Source organism: Psittacula echo (genome assembly GCF_963264785.1).
Source record: "Psittacula echo genome assembly, chromosome: 6".
NCBI classification, from domain to species: Eukaryota; Metazoa; Chordata; class Aves; order Psittaciformes; family Psittacidae; genus Psittacula; species Psittacula echo.
This window is the reverse complement of record NC_137743.1, coordinates 65,218,828-65,235,126: the sequence shown is the minus strand read 5'-3', so window position 1 is coordinate 65,235,126 and position 16,299 is coordinate 65,218,828. Positions and strand designations below refer to the sequence as shown.

Genomic DNA, 16,299 nt, shown 5'->3' with positions numbered 1-16,299 from the left:
TACTGTCAGCAAGTTTGCTGATGACACTAAGCTGGGAGGAGTGGCTGACACGCCAGAAGGCTGTGCTGCCATCCAGCGGGACCTGGACAGGCTGGAGAGTTGGGCAGGGAGAAACTTGATGAAATATAACAAGGGAAAGTGTAGAGTCCTGCATCTGGGCAGGAACAACCCCAGGTTCCAGTACAGGTTGGGGAACGACCTGTTAGAGAGCAGTGTAGGGGAGAGGGACCTGGGGGTCCTAGTGGACGGCAGGATGACCATGAGCCAACACTGTGCCCTTGTGGCCAAGAAGGCCAATGGCATCCTGGGGTGTATTAGAAGGGGGATGGTCAGTAGGTCGAGAGAGGTCCTCCTTCCCCTCTACTCTGCCCTGGTGAGACCGCATCTGGAATATTGTGTCCAGTTCTGGGCCCCTCAGTTCAAGAAGGACAGGGACCTGCTGGAGAGAGTCCAGCGCAGGGCAACTAAGATGATTAAGGGAGTGGAGCATCTCCCTTATGAGGAAAGGCTGAGGGAGCTGGGTCTCTATAGTTTGGAGAAGAGGAGACTGAGGGGTGACCTTATTAGTGTATATAAATATATAAAGGGGGAGTGTCACAAGGATGGAGCCAGGGTCTTCTCAGTGGCAAACAATGATAGGACAAGGGGTAATGGGTACAAACTGGAACAGAAGAGGTTCCACTTAAACTTGAGAAGAAACTTCTTCTCAGTGAGGGTGACGGAACACTGGAACAGGCTGCCCAGGGGGGTTGTGGAGTCTCCTTCTCTGGAGACACTCAAAACCCGCCTGGACACATTCCTGTGTAACCTCATCTAGGTGTTCCTGCTCCGGCAGGGGGATTGGACTAGATGATCTTTTGAGGTCCCTTCCAATCTCTAACATACTGTGATACTGTGATACTGCTGCTAAATAGCTGAGAAGGCTCTGATGTGCCCTTTCTGGACTGGCATATCATCATTCCTACTGGCACCAACTTGCCAGGCACTTGGGACAGCCTCATTAATTACAATCATAGAAATGCTGAGGATTTTTTTAATACCGTTTTTACTTACAAAGTACCAGAAACATTCAGGATCCATTTTCTGTGTCCATTTCATGTCCAAAATGAAGATTGTAAGATTACGTGAACACACTGAGACCACACATTCCCCCTAATTTCACCTCTCAGAATTATTCAAATACGGCCTCACTTGCACAAAAGCTCGGAAAACTAGTCACACTGTAAAAAATAATTTGCACCATAAATACATATTACCACCTGTGGCAGGGTTAACAGACTTACGCCAGGGTGTTTAGAAGCTATCAACACCCTTCTCTGCTTATATCACCAGAAACACAGCATTGATGGGAAACTCCTTGGAAACTTCTTTCCACAGTATGTCAGATAAAGAACAGGCAAATAAAAAGCACTTTCTAAAACATTAATGGATTTTGGTTTTTAATGAAAAGGAACCTCTGCCACAGGCATTTAAAAAAGGATGATACAGAAATTGAGATTAATATTGTGGTAAACCTTACTGCCAACTTAATGCTCATAATTAAAAGTAATAAACTAACCTAGGCATGTTGCTACACCAATTGTGGGAGTTTTTACCCCATTAAGTATTGATAAGAACTTACATTCTTTACCAATGCCAGTAGCAATTCATTTTACAAATGCAAATTAAATTTAATTTTTTATTGTTTGTGAACATGAGTTTTATGTTTGTGCTTTATGTTATACTTATATGCAAGTCTTGAAACAAATTTGTGATGTGTTATGAAAGCATAGTAATATAAAGGCCTACCTTTTTCAGGAACCGTACTCCATAGGTAAATATATAGAGGTAAAATGTAAATCTCCACCTGCAAAAGATACAAGAGATTAACTGTAAGACACAGGTTTACATATTTTACAGTTCAACATATGATTTCTTATAGCACTGCCAAACCACTACACCCTGTTCACATCAACAGAAGCTGAAGCAAAATTTTGGTCTGGTCTTCTACAACTTGTTATCAAGCACTGTGCTCATCTGCCTGCTTTACCCACCCTCCCACCAGCCTTCTGAAAATAGTGTCTAATTTCACCTAAATGTGACAGGAAAAAACAAAATTTCAAGGACAATTAATCTTTTAAGTTTCATGAAAACTAGCAGGGCAGTGGAGGAGAGAGGACAATTCTCATGCCTGCTGCAGGGAAGTTCACTTGTTACTAGGCACCATGACAATGATAATAAGAAATTTTATTAAGCCTTGAATAGGTGACTTCAGCATGCTGCACATCAAATACAGACTTGAGAAAAAGCATCATCCACAATGACCTGGAAATTCACTTAGCAGATTCCAGCACATGGTTTTAGGGAGAGCATTTTTGTCAACAGATAGGATGGATACAGGCATATATCCACAATTTACATCCACTTCCAAAGAATTTCCTTAATAAAGATGATTCCACATTTCTCCAAGTACACATTAAATAATTGTTAGGCTTCTAGCTTTTCTTTTCAGATAGAGGCAAATTAGAAGCTAGGATCAAGATACCATGGAAAGTAAGAGAGAAACCAGCAGGAGATTTAATACACAATCATCCTCTCCTCTTCCTCTACGTCCTTCTCCCTTTCCCAGGAAAAAATGGCATACAGAGCATCTCCCTATCTTTTGGACTCATTACTTGCTTAGGAAAGAAGAATCAATGGAAGTATGAGGAAATAAAATCAAAACCTCATGCAGTATAAACTCTTGGAGGAATTCCTGTTTCTTTTTTTTTTTTTTTTCCCTCCAAGGGTTGGAGAGAATACACAAACATGCTTAAGAAACACCAGTGAAGTGCTATTCATAAAGCTTATAGTGGGATAAGATTTAGCTTCCTTAGTGTGAGGCAATACTACAGCATGAATCATCTTCAATTACATATTTTACAACACTTATGACTCTCTCTCCAGTGGCAAAACTATTAGCTTACGGTTAAAGGGCATTGAAGCGTGTTCAGACATCAACAGAATGGCTTCAAAAATGAAAATGCTCCTATGTATGAGAAAGTTAATCCAAATCTTCCTCTTCAAAGCTGCTTTTGCAAGTATAAAGAAAGGAAGTTGTGTCATACATAAATAGCCCTCTGACAAGTTGAGTACGGGAGAGTATAAGAACATCACTGAGATTTAAAGTGTGATACTTCCACTGAACAGAAACTCTCTTACCTGTAACCTCCACAACACTGCAGAGATTAATTTATTCAATTGATACAATACAAATACCAGTTCCTTCAAGAATTCATTCACACTAGCTACATGGCTTTCAGCTTTCATGCTGAAAACATTTTGGAGGCAAAAATGTTAATTTTGCTGGTAGAAATCTTCAGATTGTGCACATGGAAGAAATAGCAAGGATAACAATATGAAGGAAGGTTTTATTTGGGCAACAGTTTTCTCATTAGGTCAGTCCTACTGCTAGGAAACCTGTCATTTAACTTCAGGATTACATATCTTATCTAGTGAAGGTCTGAAGGTTGTTGCTGAAAATAGAACTATTTGAAGGGAAAAACTGTCTAACCTAATCTCACTGCTGCTCACTCCCAGTGCCCTTCTGTCGCTCTTAAGTGGGAGCAGTTACAATTCCTCACAAAGAGTTTTTTTGTTTTAAAAATCCTTTCACTATCACCTTTACTTCACATTTTTCCAAGCAAAATGCATTTGAGGACATTTGTGGCTTGCTGTTGGGAGATGCAATATTCTGTAGAGGAGTTCAAAGGCACTCTGAAGTATTTAAAATATGTTAAGTTTTAGATAGTGGGTTTCAGGGATTTTCCAGTCTATATGGACATCTGGAAGACTCCGATTGAAGCATTTGCTGCAGCTGTCTCCTTAGAGGAAATAAAAAGGCCTTTTCCTGAAACAAGCAAATTCAGAAATACCGATTTCCCTGTCTAACTTTCCACCCACTTCCCAAAGTGCTGCCAGTGCCACGGATGTGTATTACAGCCATGGACTGCCCTGTAGGAGAATTCCTGGAGTTTTTGAAAAAAAAAAACCAGAGCCAAGAACCACCAGGTATTATTTGGGACTCCCAAACACTGTTAGCCTGCTCTAGCTGTCTGAATGCTACAAAGGTGACACATGCATACAAGTATATGATAATATATGCCATTGGTTGACTTTCCTATTTTCCTCTACCTGCCAAACAAATCTTCTTGGACTGAGCATCAGAAGGTAAAGGCTCAGAATTGGGTAATAGACAAAGCTGCTCAAAGTGCTAACTTCTTAAAAAAATAAGTAATATTGGTAGGTAAAAACCTCTTCATTCCTGCTAAACAACATCCACAAAACCTATTCAACAAACTTCTCACTTGGTCAAAGTGCAATAAAGAAAAATTCAAAACAAAGCAAAGTCAGAATTGGCCCCCAGCCTGTTTGTCATCTTTAATCAGCTAACTCCGGTGGTAGCTGAGTTACAAAGGACTTTCCACGGTTCTGTACCAGGCTGCTAGCTGCCTTCCTGTGAGCTTCAAAGGGAAATTCTGCTGGCTGAGTACCCCAACTGGAATCTCAGTCCCACGCAAAGAAGTCCAAGGAGTTTCCCACATTGTTTTACCACTAATTGTACGTGGTTTATTGCTGCAATTAAGAGCAAAATGTCCACTGGCCAAGGTAAAATAGATGATCACAAGAAGGTTTGAAAGAAAATTAATTTTAAGTTCTTAAAGTATTTATTGTTATACAGTAAGTAAATATATCTGGTCTAACTAGCTAAGTTACTATGTTCAACATTTTAGCAAATGTTGCACATTAGCTGTTAACACCAATGACCTTAACAACTGGATATACTTAACTTGTAACTCTCTTTTAAAATAAAATAAATAAAAAAGAGAAAGATGTAACTAGATGCTTATTACCAACAAATTAACATACATTGAGATCTATAAAATCCACATTAAACTAAATCAAGTAAAGACTGTGTACAGAATGAGTGACATTTATGAGGCATTACAACCAGAAGAAATATACCTACAATAAATGGTCAAAATTAAGGGATGTTGCTGCCATCAGCTTCAGCTACAGAATAAAAAGAAAAAAAAGGCAAGGAGTCTATCTGCAGTTGTCAACTACATGCTGTCAGAAATTCAATGGCAAATACACCAATAATCTTTTGCACAAGGTCACATACAGATCACTATGCCTCTGAACACAGCGGGAATTGAATTAGCACTCAGTTCTCTGCTCAGTTTCCTACTTTGCTGCAGGAAGTCAGTAACCTAAAACTCTGTTGATGCTTTATTGGCATATGAGCAGTTCTCACTCCTCCTAAACTGCCCCTTTTACTTGGTAGCCTAACAGTAAGAACATCTGTCAGGCTTTGTAAGACACAGGTTCAATTTTGTTCTCTGTTACATCTCACACACTCCTGAAAGGTTTTTTAGCCATAAAGTTGTCCTGTGTAGGACCATCTCGTCTTGAGAAGCTGTTTTGTGTAGCAGAAAATACTCCAAGACTTGGGATGAAGGATAGGGAGGAAAGGGACAGAAACTAGGTTATGAAGCTGCATTAGTCACTCAAAATATACAGACAAGGCCAAAAGGTATGAGATAAATGTTTCATGCAATGCAGAGCTGCCCAACAAGATTACTCCAAGATGAATTCTCAATTCAATTCTCTTGCAACAAGTACTCTAAAGAAATCCATCATTCACCATCTACAGCATATAATTCTTTATCTCTCTATTTGGGTCTCACTGCAGCCCACTGATGAAGCAATGCAAGTGGAGGCAAACAGCTATGAGTAGGACTCAAGTCCACTTACAGTATATTCCAGTGTCCAAACCACCTTAGTATTTTTGGAAATTAGGCAAAATGCTCTTTCTCTCTGCACAGGACATCATAGGAGTGAAGGCCATATTTTAAGTATGAGATTATCAAGTCTCATTCCCAACTGAATTCACAGAGTGGTACTTGATTAAGATGGGTGTTTAATTTGTCCTAGTTCCAGCTCTCACAGTTGGAAAAATCCCTTAGCCTGAGCACAGCCTGAATAGTCACAGACCCCAGGGAAGGGAAAATGTGGCCAGTGGCATAAACCCTCTCTAGCACCCTTTCTAGTATCCTGGTGCCCTGGTTTCAAGGTCCTTCTTAAGATAATTAGCTCATGCTGAACATCCCCAGGTCAGTGGGTTTGGGTCACAGCTGGATGTCTGCAACAGGAAAAGTAACAAATTCCTCTTAAGTAGCAGTAGCAGAGCCCAACAGATGAGGAAAAGCAAGGCAAGATCTATACTAAGATCTGTTCCCCCCAGCAATACTCGCTGCCCTATTACAGCAATACAATGGAGGCCACTAGGTGAAGCACCCCATTGTGGGCAACTGCCACATCAATTCACATTTATCTGAAAGATGATGATAGCCGAAGCTGCTGTTTTGTGAGAATTTGCCCTGGCCCTCATACTTGAAACACTCCTCCAGTCAGTTGTATAAAGAGAAATTGGAATGTCCCACATATACACAAAGCATGTTGCTTGGAAGACTTTTTAGGTTAATTTAAATCCAGCAAACCCACACGAAAGCACTCAAGGAACAAGTGTTTTGGAAGACTTGATCTGTCTGCTCACAATAGGGTTTATTAGTCCTGCACTAGAATGCCTATAAGACTTAAAGATTGAAACAGGCTTGCATCTGGTCTGCTCAAGCTCAGAATGAGGGAAATCAGACCTGTTTACTAAGGCTGTTCTGGCAAATCCTCAGGTTGTGCTGGTGCTCACAAAGCCAGTGTTTCAAATATGGGCACAACACACTGCACTGTAGAGTCAAGCTAAAAATTGAATCTTCAGTAACAAAAATAGAAATTCTTTTCTAACATAGTCTTAAAACAAATGCTCTAGAGCCCCTCGGGAGTGCAGCAACAGATCTGGCTGCTCTTGTTCAACATGTGATGAGTGCATTCCTGATCCAGAGTGGTATCTTAATCTCCCAACCCTTTTAACTTCAAGCTGCTAATGAAATTTTAAAGATGCTTCAGCATGATACAGAGCACTAAAATGATGGAAAAGTTGGATAGCCTTTGCCAACTAATCTGGTATATCCTATCATGCTCAATTCCGCAAATCTATTCAAGTGAACACTTGAGCAAAGACTTCACTGATTTAATGCATATGTCTAACCAGGTTCCCGTCATCACACTGACAAATTCTGTCCTTAAAATTTTCTTCCCTCCAAGGAAAGGGGCTGCTTCTCTCAAGAGAAAAGCTGAAGAGGCAGTTTTCCCTTTTTTCTGTTTCTTTTGCAGGAAGACTGGCCAGTTGGGCTGCAAACAAAAGCACTCTTGCAGAGCCTGCAGCTTTACAGCATATCCTGGCAGTGCACGCCTCTTACAGCTCAGATGCCAGACCAGTGCCTGCTGCTCAGCAATGGTGTGCAAGGATCCAAAGTTATTCAACTAACTTTTGACAAGCAAACAGGAAACATAATAAATGCACAATGTTGAAAACTTAACAGCCGTTTTGCTTTCAGAATTGCAGCTATTATTTACAGAAATGCTTTTGCCACTGATTTGCTACAGTCAGTGATGTAAGATGCACTTCAAAACTGCTAATGTTAAAAAGCCCCTCATTTAGCAACTGGCTATGGCCTCACCACATTGCCTGCAGTGAAAGAAACTGGATCTGAAAACTATTTTCAGAGAAACTGTAGACTCCTTAAGTTTTTCCGTATGGAAATTCACTTTGTTAAAAGTTCAGATTTGCAGTTCTCAGTCACTTTCTGCTCAACTCCTGGCAGTTGCTGACAGACCACTGGACTCAGGCTTTGGGTTCAAAGCCAAACTGAGCCTAACATGAACTCCACAGGTGCAGGCGTGGTTCTGGAGAAGATAATAAGTCTTTAACTGCCATCAAGCAGCTTGTTCTCCATTTTAATCCCCAGCCTGACTGAACTGGGCAAGCATGTAGCTGGGCTATTACAATCACTAGCTGAGACTGATTTCCTGTAGCTGTGGAGAGTATGTTCACTGCGAGATTGCTCAAAGGAGCATTTCTGAGGCTGAGTTTAAACAGTACTGAATTGTTTAAATTTCTTTTAAATGGGAGGCATTGCTAAGTTTCCCACATGCCCACTGCAACTTGAAGCAGTCCACGTCTTACCCTCACACTGCATTCTTCTGCTCCCCCAAACACAAACAGAGCCTTCAACTTTCTGATTCACTCAAGGGGACTCAATCCAATTACTGCTGCTCCTGACATAGGTACACATTCTGTCTAGATTGTTATGTCTAAGGAGAGGTATTTAGAGGATGATCCCAAAACCAGTGGACTCAACTTTTGGATCAACTTTATATTTGTGACATTGCTTACTGACCTATTGTAGCTCCCATTTAAAGTTAAAAATGAAACCACCAACAAACAGCAACCTTTCTCCCCTAAAACAACAACAAATACACACAAGAATAATTATTTTTAGGTAATAAACAATGTAAAAATAGGAGACAGACAACAGAAAAAATAATGCTTCCAAAATATAAGACTACTGGTACCTTAAACATGTAACGGTCTCACTGATTTAAACTTAAGACCTTTTGTATTGTACCACAAGCATCGATCTTACACCAGTTAAGTTGTACAAAACTGTGCTTTTATATCAGGCACATGACAATTCAAGTGTTACTATGTTTTACTCTGAGCCATCTTTTTGGATGTTTTGCCTTCCCCAGTCAATGCCCTAACACATACCAGCAGTGAGCAGTGCTATCCCACAGGACTGTTAGGAAATTGGTGGATGACTAGTAAGACTTCATAGCCTGCATCATTATCGAGAAGAGTAAAGCAACAAATCGCTACCTTCTTTTGAGACATCAGCTTTTTGTATAATTTAGAAAATCAGAGTTCAAACACTTTTCCAGAGAGAACTCAATAGAGAACAGAGTAAGGCAACTTGATAGTTCAAGTGGCATAATTTCAGCATTCAGCCTGGTATGCATGGACATGTGTTTTCACTTGCAAATGTCTGGGGATCTCTCCTGCTTAATTTCTACTCCAAGTTCCAATCTCACAATCTCCCTCACCTAATGAAGCTCTCTTAAAATAATCTTAATGCTTTATTAAATCCTACATCTGTACGTGCCTAGATCATAAGACCTCTACACTGAAAACCCAAACATAAACCAGATCAGAAACATCATTAGTACACAGGACAGCTCCATGGCATACCTTTGATTGGTTCAGACACTGGATAGAAGCGCAACTCACCTTTGAACAGTACGTACGCTCCACTAACTCTTTACTTATCTCTGTTACCGATAACTAGTCTTATACAAAGCTACAAGCGTGACAATATGGTTGATGGCAATAGTCCCACTGCTCCAGTTTGCTCTGCTTCCCAGGATTTATGTGATGGTAATTTGCTGTTTTTCTGCAAAGCCTGGCAGATGCAAGTGGATATAAAGAATATTAATTAAAAAATAAAAATTAAAAAAAATTAAAAAATAAAATCATCTTGCTTTTTTTGGCATGACACTGCTGTTCAGTTAAACTGGAGCAACCACGCAAATGGTAAATATTTCCTGCACTGTGGTTAAGCAAATGTTATTTGACAAAGGAGACAGTTACACACAGCTCACTAAGATGTGCAAAATAGCAGGTACAATAAATTGAGAAATCTTTATTGCTTTCCGCTTCAATTTTCTGGCTTAGGATTTGACTGTCATGTGATTTTCCTCTTGGCTGCAGTTTGAATCAGCTATTTAATATTTAATGTTACAGTGCCACTTGAGACCAGTCCTGTCCTAAATCTGTATGCTCAAAATGGCAGCTCTCAAAGTCTTAAGAGCAAAATTTAGATGTGCAGAAAAACGAAAGGAAGCAAAGTACTAAATTTTAAAGTGATGCAGTTTTATAAATAATAAAGCATGTTTATATAATTAGACCAGAAGAGATGCATAATACAATAGGTGTTTTGGTAATTCCTTCTAGGTTACATAGCTTTAATAGTTATGCAACTGTTCTCTTCTGAGTGCTTCACAGACTATATGAAATAAAGCTCTGATAAGGCCTCAGAGATTCATTAGCATTGCCAAATCTTGCCCTAAAAAGAGGTATCACTATCTGGAAAGCTTATGGCAAGAGCACACAGAAAAACCAGGTGCTGCAGCCATTTTGCTCCCTGTCGTCTGATCAACAGAACTTGTTTCCCATCAGTGATGCTCAGTGAACACAACTGACAAGTCTTGGAGAGAAAACTGACACAAAGTCTTTCCAACCTGGACCTCTAGTCTCCATACTTATTAGTGATCTCACACATTACCTGATTAAAAACACGGCCTTTCAGCACCCCTTTGGATACCACAACAGCCACCCACTGTCCCATTCTTTTATAGTTCTAGAGGAACAAAAACTTTCAGACTCCATCAGCTTTCACCAAGCAATGCTGTCCCAGACATGATGGCAAATATACGTGCATAACGCAACTTTTGTGACAGGTTTTGTGACCAGCCTGTATTAGCAGTTTTCGTTTTTTTCTCATGCTATTACATTCCTGTAGCATTAAGTCATCTGCCTCAGACTGATTTTTAGCCTGGTAAAGCAGATGCTGATCCCTTATGGGTATTGATCTTTCCAGAACTGGGCCAGGTGTTAGGGCTGTTTCTCGATTTCCCTGAAGAAAATGCCTAGCTGTGTAGCACACGTTGAGTTTATGCACAGCAACCACATCCCATTTCCCACGTTCTGCCAGTGAGGAGGGGCACAAGAAGCTGTGAGGAAGCACAGCCAGGACAGATGACCCAAACTAGGCAAAGGGCTATTCCAAAGCATAGAATATGCTATTCCACAGCATAGAGTATCATGCTCAGTATGTAAACTGGGGGGAGTTTTCCACAAGGGGCCGATTGTTGCTCAGGAATGAGCTGGGCATTAGTCAGTGGGTGCTGAGCAATGGTACTGTGCATCACTTGTGTATCCTGGGTTTTATTCCTTTCTCTCTTTTTCCTATTATTATTATTGTTATTATATTTTAATTTATTTCAGTTATGAAACCGTTCTTATCTTAACCCGTGGGTTTTACCTTTATCCAGTTCTCCTCCTGATCCCACCAGGAGGCATGGAGGGAGAAGTGAGGGAGCAGCTGTGGGGCATTTAGTTGGAAACAACCTTAAGATCATCTACATCTGAAGAAAATAGTTCAGCTTTTGCTAAAAAGCATGAAAGTATGGTATTGGACAACTTACGCAGAAAACAATGCATTAAATGTCTGTGAGGGAAAAATATTAAACAACATGGAAGATAATTCCCCATTGTAACTCTGTGCCTCTGAACAAGACACACACAGTTCATGTACCTATAAAATGAAAGGTAATAAAGTGTAAGATTAAACTGTGTAACAACATGTCCTGGGTTCAGCAATAGCAGTCATTTTTCTCCTTCTTGATACCTGGTGCAGTGCTGTGGTTTTGACTTCCAGCCTGGCAACAATGCTGATAACATCAATGTTTTTAGCTGTTCTTAAGTCATGTTTACTCTGACCAAGGACTTTCTGAGTCTCATGCTCTGCCAGGGAGGAGGGGAAGCCGGGAGGAAGCAGGGACAGGACACCTGACCCAAACTGACCAAAGAGGTATTCCATACCACAGCACATCATGCCCGGTATGGGGGCAGTTACCCGGAAGAGCGAGATCAGTGCTCGGGCCGGGCTGGGTATCGGTCAGTGGATGGTGAGCATTTGTATTCTTTTCTCTTGTTATTTCCCTTATCATTATTATTATTGGTGGTAGCAGTAGTGGTTTGTGTTATACCTTAGTTACTGGACTGTTCTTATCTCAACCAGTCGGAGTTACATTCTTTTGATTCTCCTCCCCATCCCTCTGGGAGCAGGAGGGGATGGAGGGAGAGTGGAGGAAGGGGGGGGAGTGAGAGAGTGGTCTGTGTGGCAGCTGGGCTTAAACCACACAAATACAAGGAAGAAGAGAGGAATAAGGACTTGCATGCCAAATCATTCATTGCCATGTATAAAATAAAACTTTTCTGCCACTACTGTTCAGTGAGTAATGTAGTTTGATACAGACTGACTGGAACTAGCAACCTGTAGAGAACAAGTCATACTTAAGTTTGTTTCTTTCGGTAAAAACTAAAATAGGGAAAGATACCTATGAGTTTTGGTTTACTGTGCCTGTGCAGTTTGCAGTCTCCTGCGGAAAAGAAAAACCTGTTACAAAAGGCATCCCCGGGGAGCTCCTGCTGGGCCAAATCTGTATGGATTCAGTGTAAATTTGGCAAACGGCATTTGCTAGTGCTACACATGCAAAAAAGCTAATAACTCGGAAGACAACAGAAATGGTTGTAAGAACGGTATCCTAAATTAGCATTTTGTTCACATCTCTTTCTCTTTTAAATTAAAATCATAGTGGAACTTGATATTTGCATTTACTGAAGACCCAAAAATTTGCATCCACATAAGAATGGAGAATTTATTCTGACTCTGACTCTTTATGAATAAATACCTGCTTGTAATGTATTTCACAAAGTTATTATAGCCTAAATAAACATTGCTCATGTCACTTTCATACTGCAAATATGTAATAGGTGAAACAAACCATAGGTTGGATTGGTAACAAGATGAACATCTTCGAAAAGAGAGCTTTCTAGTAAAAGACAATGCAATAAGGAGGTGAAAAGTACACAGCAAAAATTGCGCAAGTAACCACTAAGGCATATCAAGGAAGCAAATGCCAAACCTACAGGATAAAAGCAATGAAAAAAGCAAAACATGCTGTGAAAGAGAAGAAGAGAAATGTTTTTGCTGTCTTTCTCCTCATCCACTCAGCTTTTAAATCCAATATCACAGATAAAATACAGAACTGACAAGCACCATTACTGATCTGAGAAGTAAATGCAACTTTCATTGTTAATAGATAATAACTACTTTACATTATTTGCTATTCTACTTGGGCAAGAATAGTTTTATTATTGGAAAGTTTCATTTAAGAGAAATTAAAAAAGCCCTCAAATTTTGGCAGCAATAAAATTTTTTTAACCAGAGAACAAGAGGTATCAGTACCTGAAATCTACCACTTAGGAGAGATCAGCATCACAGAAAAACACACTAACAAATGGTGAAGAAGCAGCAGCCCAATGTTTCACAAGAAGAGCAAGAGAGAGAAATTTGAAGAAAACCCTGTACTGAATTCACAGAAGATGCTCCTCAATCAAGAGCTGGTTTAAGCCCTTTGAATCCCATCTACTAAGCATCAAGAGTAGTCTTGGCATCTGTTGTATTTCAGACTGAGCCCTTGCTTTCTTAGCTGTACATCCCCTATGGCTCTTCTGAAAAATCCCAGCTCTGTCTCCATGTTCCTTCATTTCCAAGCAACTTTTCTGCAGTGTTTGGCAACTTCCTTTAAAGCTGAGGCTGACTGAAGAAGGCAATCAGCCTCATCCATAATGAAGACAGTTAAAGTAGTGCAAAATATAAGAAAGCAGCAGCTACTGCAGCTTTTGCAGTTTTCCTTTAGTTGCCTTTAATTGTTACATTGCCATTGCGATTTTGAACTCATGTTCGCATTATTAGAACTTAGGGAAGAATTATTTAATTTCCGTAACATAAAATAATGATGAGTACACAAGCCACAAGAGAATGGAAACCTAGTTAATTTATTATAACCTTGCTTAATGTGCAGTGGATAATGTTAAGCTCTGGTGTCTTTGCAGGACCAGCACATGAGTTAATTTAAATCTATTAACTGTGTTAAAAACTGTGTCACAGAAGGCAGCAAGGGCAGGGAATTCAAAGTTTTAAGTAATCCAATTTGAGGGAAGAGGGGAATTTCATAAGATGCAAAATGAAAAGTGCTTACAGCATGGTCTAAAAATACAGTCAGCATGGTCTGAGGACATGGCATGGAAATCTTTGCCTGTCTGCTCCTGCAGAACAGCACGGGAACAGCACTGTTGACCCCTGACACTTAACTAATGTTTTCATTTTCCCCTAACCCCATGCTTGGGCACTGAGACATCCTGAGACCAAACCCAAAAAGAGAAAACAGAGATCATACACCAGATTCACACATAAGCATGGCAGATATGGTAGGAAAGGGTTATGAGGCAAACTGCTAACCTTGAACAATTCTGGGGTCTGTTTCATACTGATCCCAAACTAACTGAAGTCTCTTGAGGAGCATACTAAGGAGTTGCAAGAAGTCTACCTTCTCCTTCACCAGACTGTTCAGCTTTCTAATGCAGTGGGATAGCTGCACGACAAGAAGAGACCTAGAGCCTGTATTTTACCATTCAAAATTGAGAAATAATGATAGAGTTAGATATAGATTGTAAACAGAGCCATAGGAGCAGCTGTTCAGCAGAAAAGCATTCATTTGCTCAGCCAGTGTTAATCTAAGCACTTCCAGAGCTGGCAGCAGGAAGAGATGCAGTTACATACAGCATTGCATGGCACACCATGCCCTGTTCCAGCAGTCTTCCCTCTTCTCCCCTCCACCACACCAAAACCTGAGCTTTCACACTGGATGCAAGTACTTCTCATGCCTCCTGTGTTACCTGGATGCATGTATATTTCCACCACCACAAGCAACAGTACTCCAGCGTGAGTGACCACCTTGAGACCAACAACAGGAAAATCTGACTGACAAGCACCTTATCATTTTATGAAGGGTGACCTTTAACCCCCAGTAAGTATAGCGTGCTGCCCTACAAAACAGCTGTACAGCCAGCTGTCTGGCACCGGACAGGGCAAATGGGAGGGCAAAGACACAAAGGTTGGGGAGGTGGCCTTTACTGCTCACTAGAGCTACAACTGTAGCCTGTGCTGCTGAATAGAGCCTGAGCCAGTGTGTGCAGGTATGCCACAGCATCAAAGTACATGATAAAATCATAAAAGGATATGTAAATAAGCTACTTGTCCAGTCTGGACACCAAAGAAATGTGAATAGTCAGAGTCTAATACAGAAGGCTCAGAAAGTCGAAGCTGAAGGCATAAACCCTCAGCAAACCACACAGTAGCAGCTGGGTGTCACTGCCAGACTCTGCCTGCAGAAGCACAAGTGCTAAGCAAGCTGTGTTTCGGAGAGGAGATAAGTGCAAGATGTTAGTTCTGATTCATCAGAGAGCAAGTGTTAGAGCAGAATTAAAGTTGCTGTCAGTGGCTGCACTATGTTCCCACAACTTGAAAATTAGGACAGCTTGCCAGCCATTAACTCATTCATGTGTTCAGGGACTCAGGTTACCAATTACTGTATTTTATGTAACTCAAGGCAACTAGTACTGTCTTATCCTCTTTCTCTTGGAACAGGGAAGCCATGAGTGAACCAGCTCTGAATGACATCATAAGAAAAAGCGTATTTACGCTAAAGAAAAACCTTCACCAATACTCTTCAGCACCGACTTCACATGTGGCTTAGGAAAAACCAAATTCAATTCTGTCTACCCTGGTATCAGACAAAGGAATCTGTAATGTACATAGTATTGAGCTATTTACATCTTATCCTGCTGTAAAATGGCCCAAGATTTCTGTCTTAGCTTTATATACCCAAAACTGACTCCAGGTCTTTTTGCACAGCACTGTTTTCCCTGACATGAGTCTCAGTTTAAATTCCTCACTCTCTTTTACCTTCTATTGAGGCCTTGCATTTAAACACATCCCTTTTCCTTTTCTGTGGTATTAGATATAATACTCGTAAGGGAATAATAGTCCCTTGAATGTATCAACCCCAGAAGCTAGATGTACCTCTTACACTACTGTGATAAAATCACAGTGTTTTACATGCTTACTATAGAAAACAATTGCCAGATCATCTTTGCTACTCTCTACGCTTTAGTTGCCACTTGTTTGATGACTTCAATTAGTCTCCTTTTTGGCATCTGTGACTCATCTCAATTTCCCTACCACCTGCAGCTATAATAAACTCTTCTTGCATTCAGTGAAGGTCACATCTTGTCTGTTCTGGAACAATTTTGCAAACTGCAACTCCCTCCACATCTCATTGAAAACCTATGTTCTCCCTTGCCAAGCTGCATTGCAAATCTGCCAGCATCTGAGGTCCTACTCCCTGCTATGTCCTTCATGCCACAAATGCCATCTACTCACCTGGCTTTTCGCTTCCTTACCTCTGTACTTCAGTTTCCACATGCATGATACTTTGTAGCTAAAGAGTTAAGATTAGTCTTTGCAACAGTTTTCTAAGCAAACTGTTGCATATATATAGTATGTATTCTATATACATATACTATGTATATATAGTATCCATAGTATATATACTATATCTATTTATAAGCACAATTCCAAACAAGCTGGTTGCCCAAGCAAATAAAACAATCTTTTTAATTACCTGAATTATTGC

The 16,299-nt window shown here is 40.4% G+C and overlaps 1 protein-coding gene across 1 annotated transcript in view; it reads right to left on the bottom strand.

The window, feature by feature from the left end:
• Window positions 1-16,299, bottom strand: part of CERS6 (ceramide synthase 6) — a gene marked incomplete at both ends in the record, with an annotated part of 122,040 nt that overhangs the window by 56,654 nt on the left and 49,087 nt on the right. Inside the window, one exon of the mRNA XM_080621875.1 lies at window positions 1,789-1,846. Coding sequence (XP_080478001.1) covers window positions 1,789-1,846 — 58 coding nt within the window. The remainder of the gene's footprint in view (window positions 1-1,788; window positions 1,847-16,299) is intronic.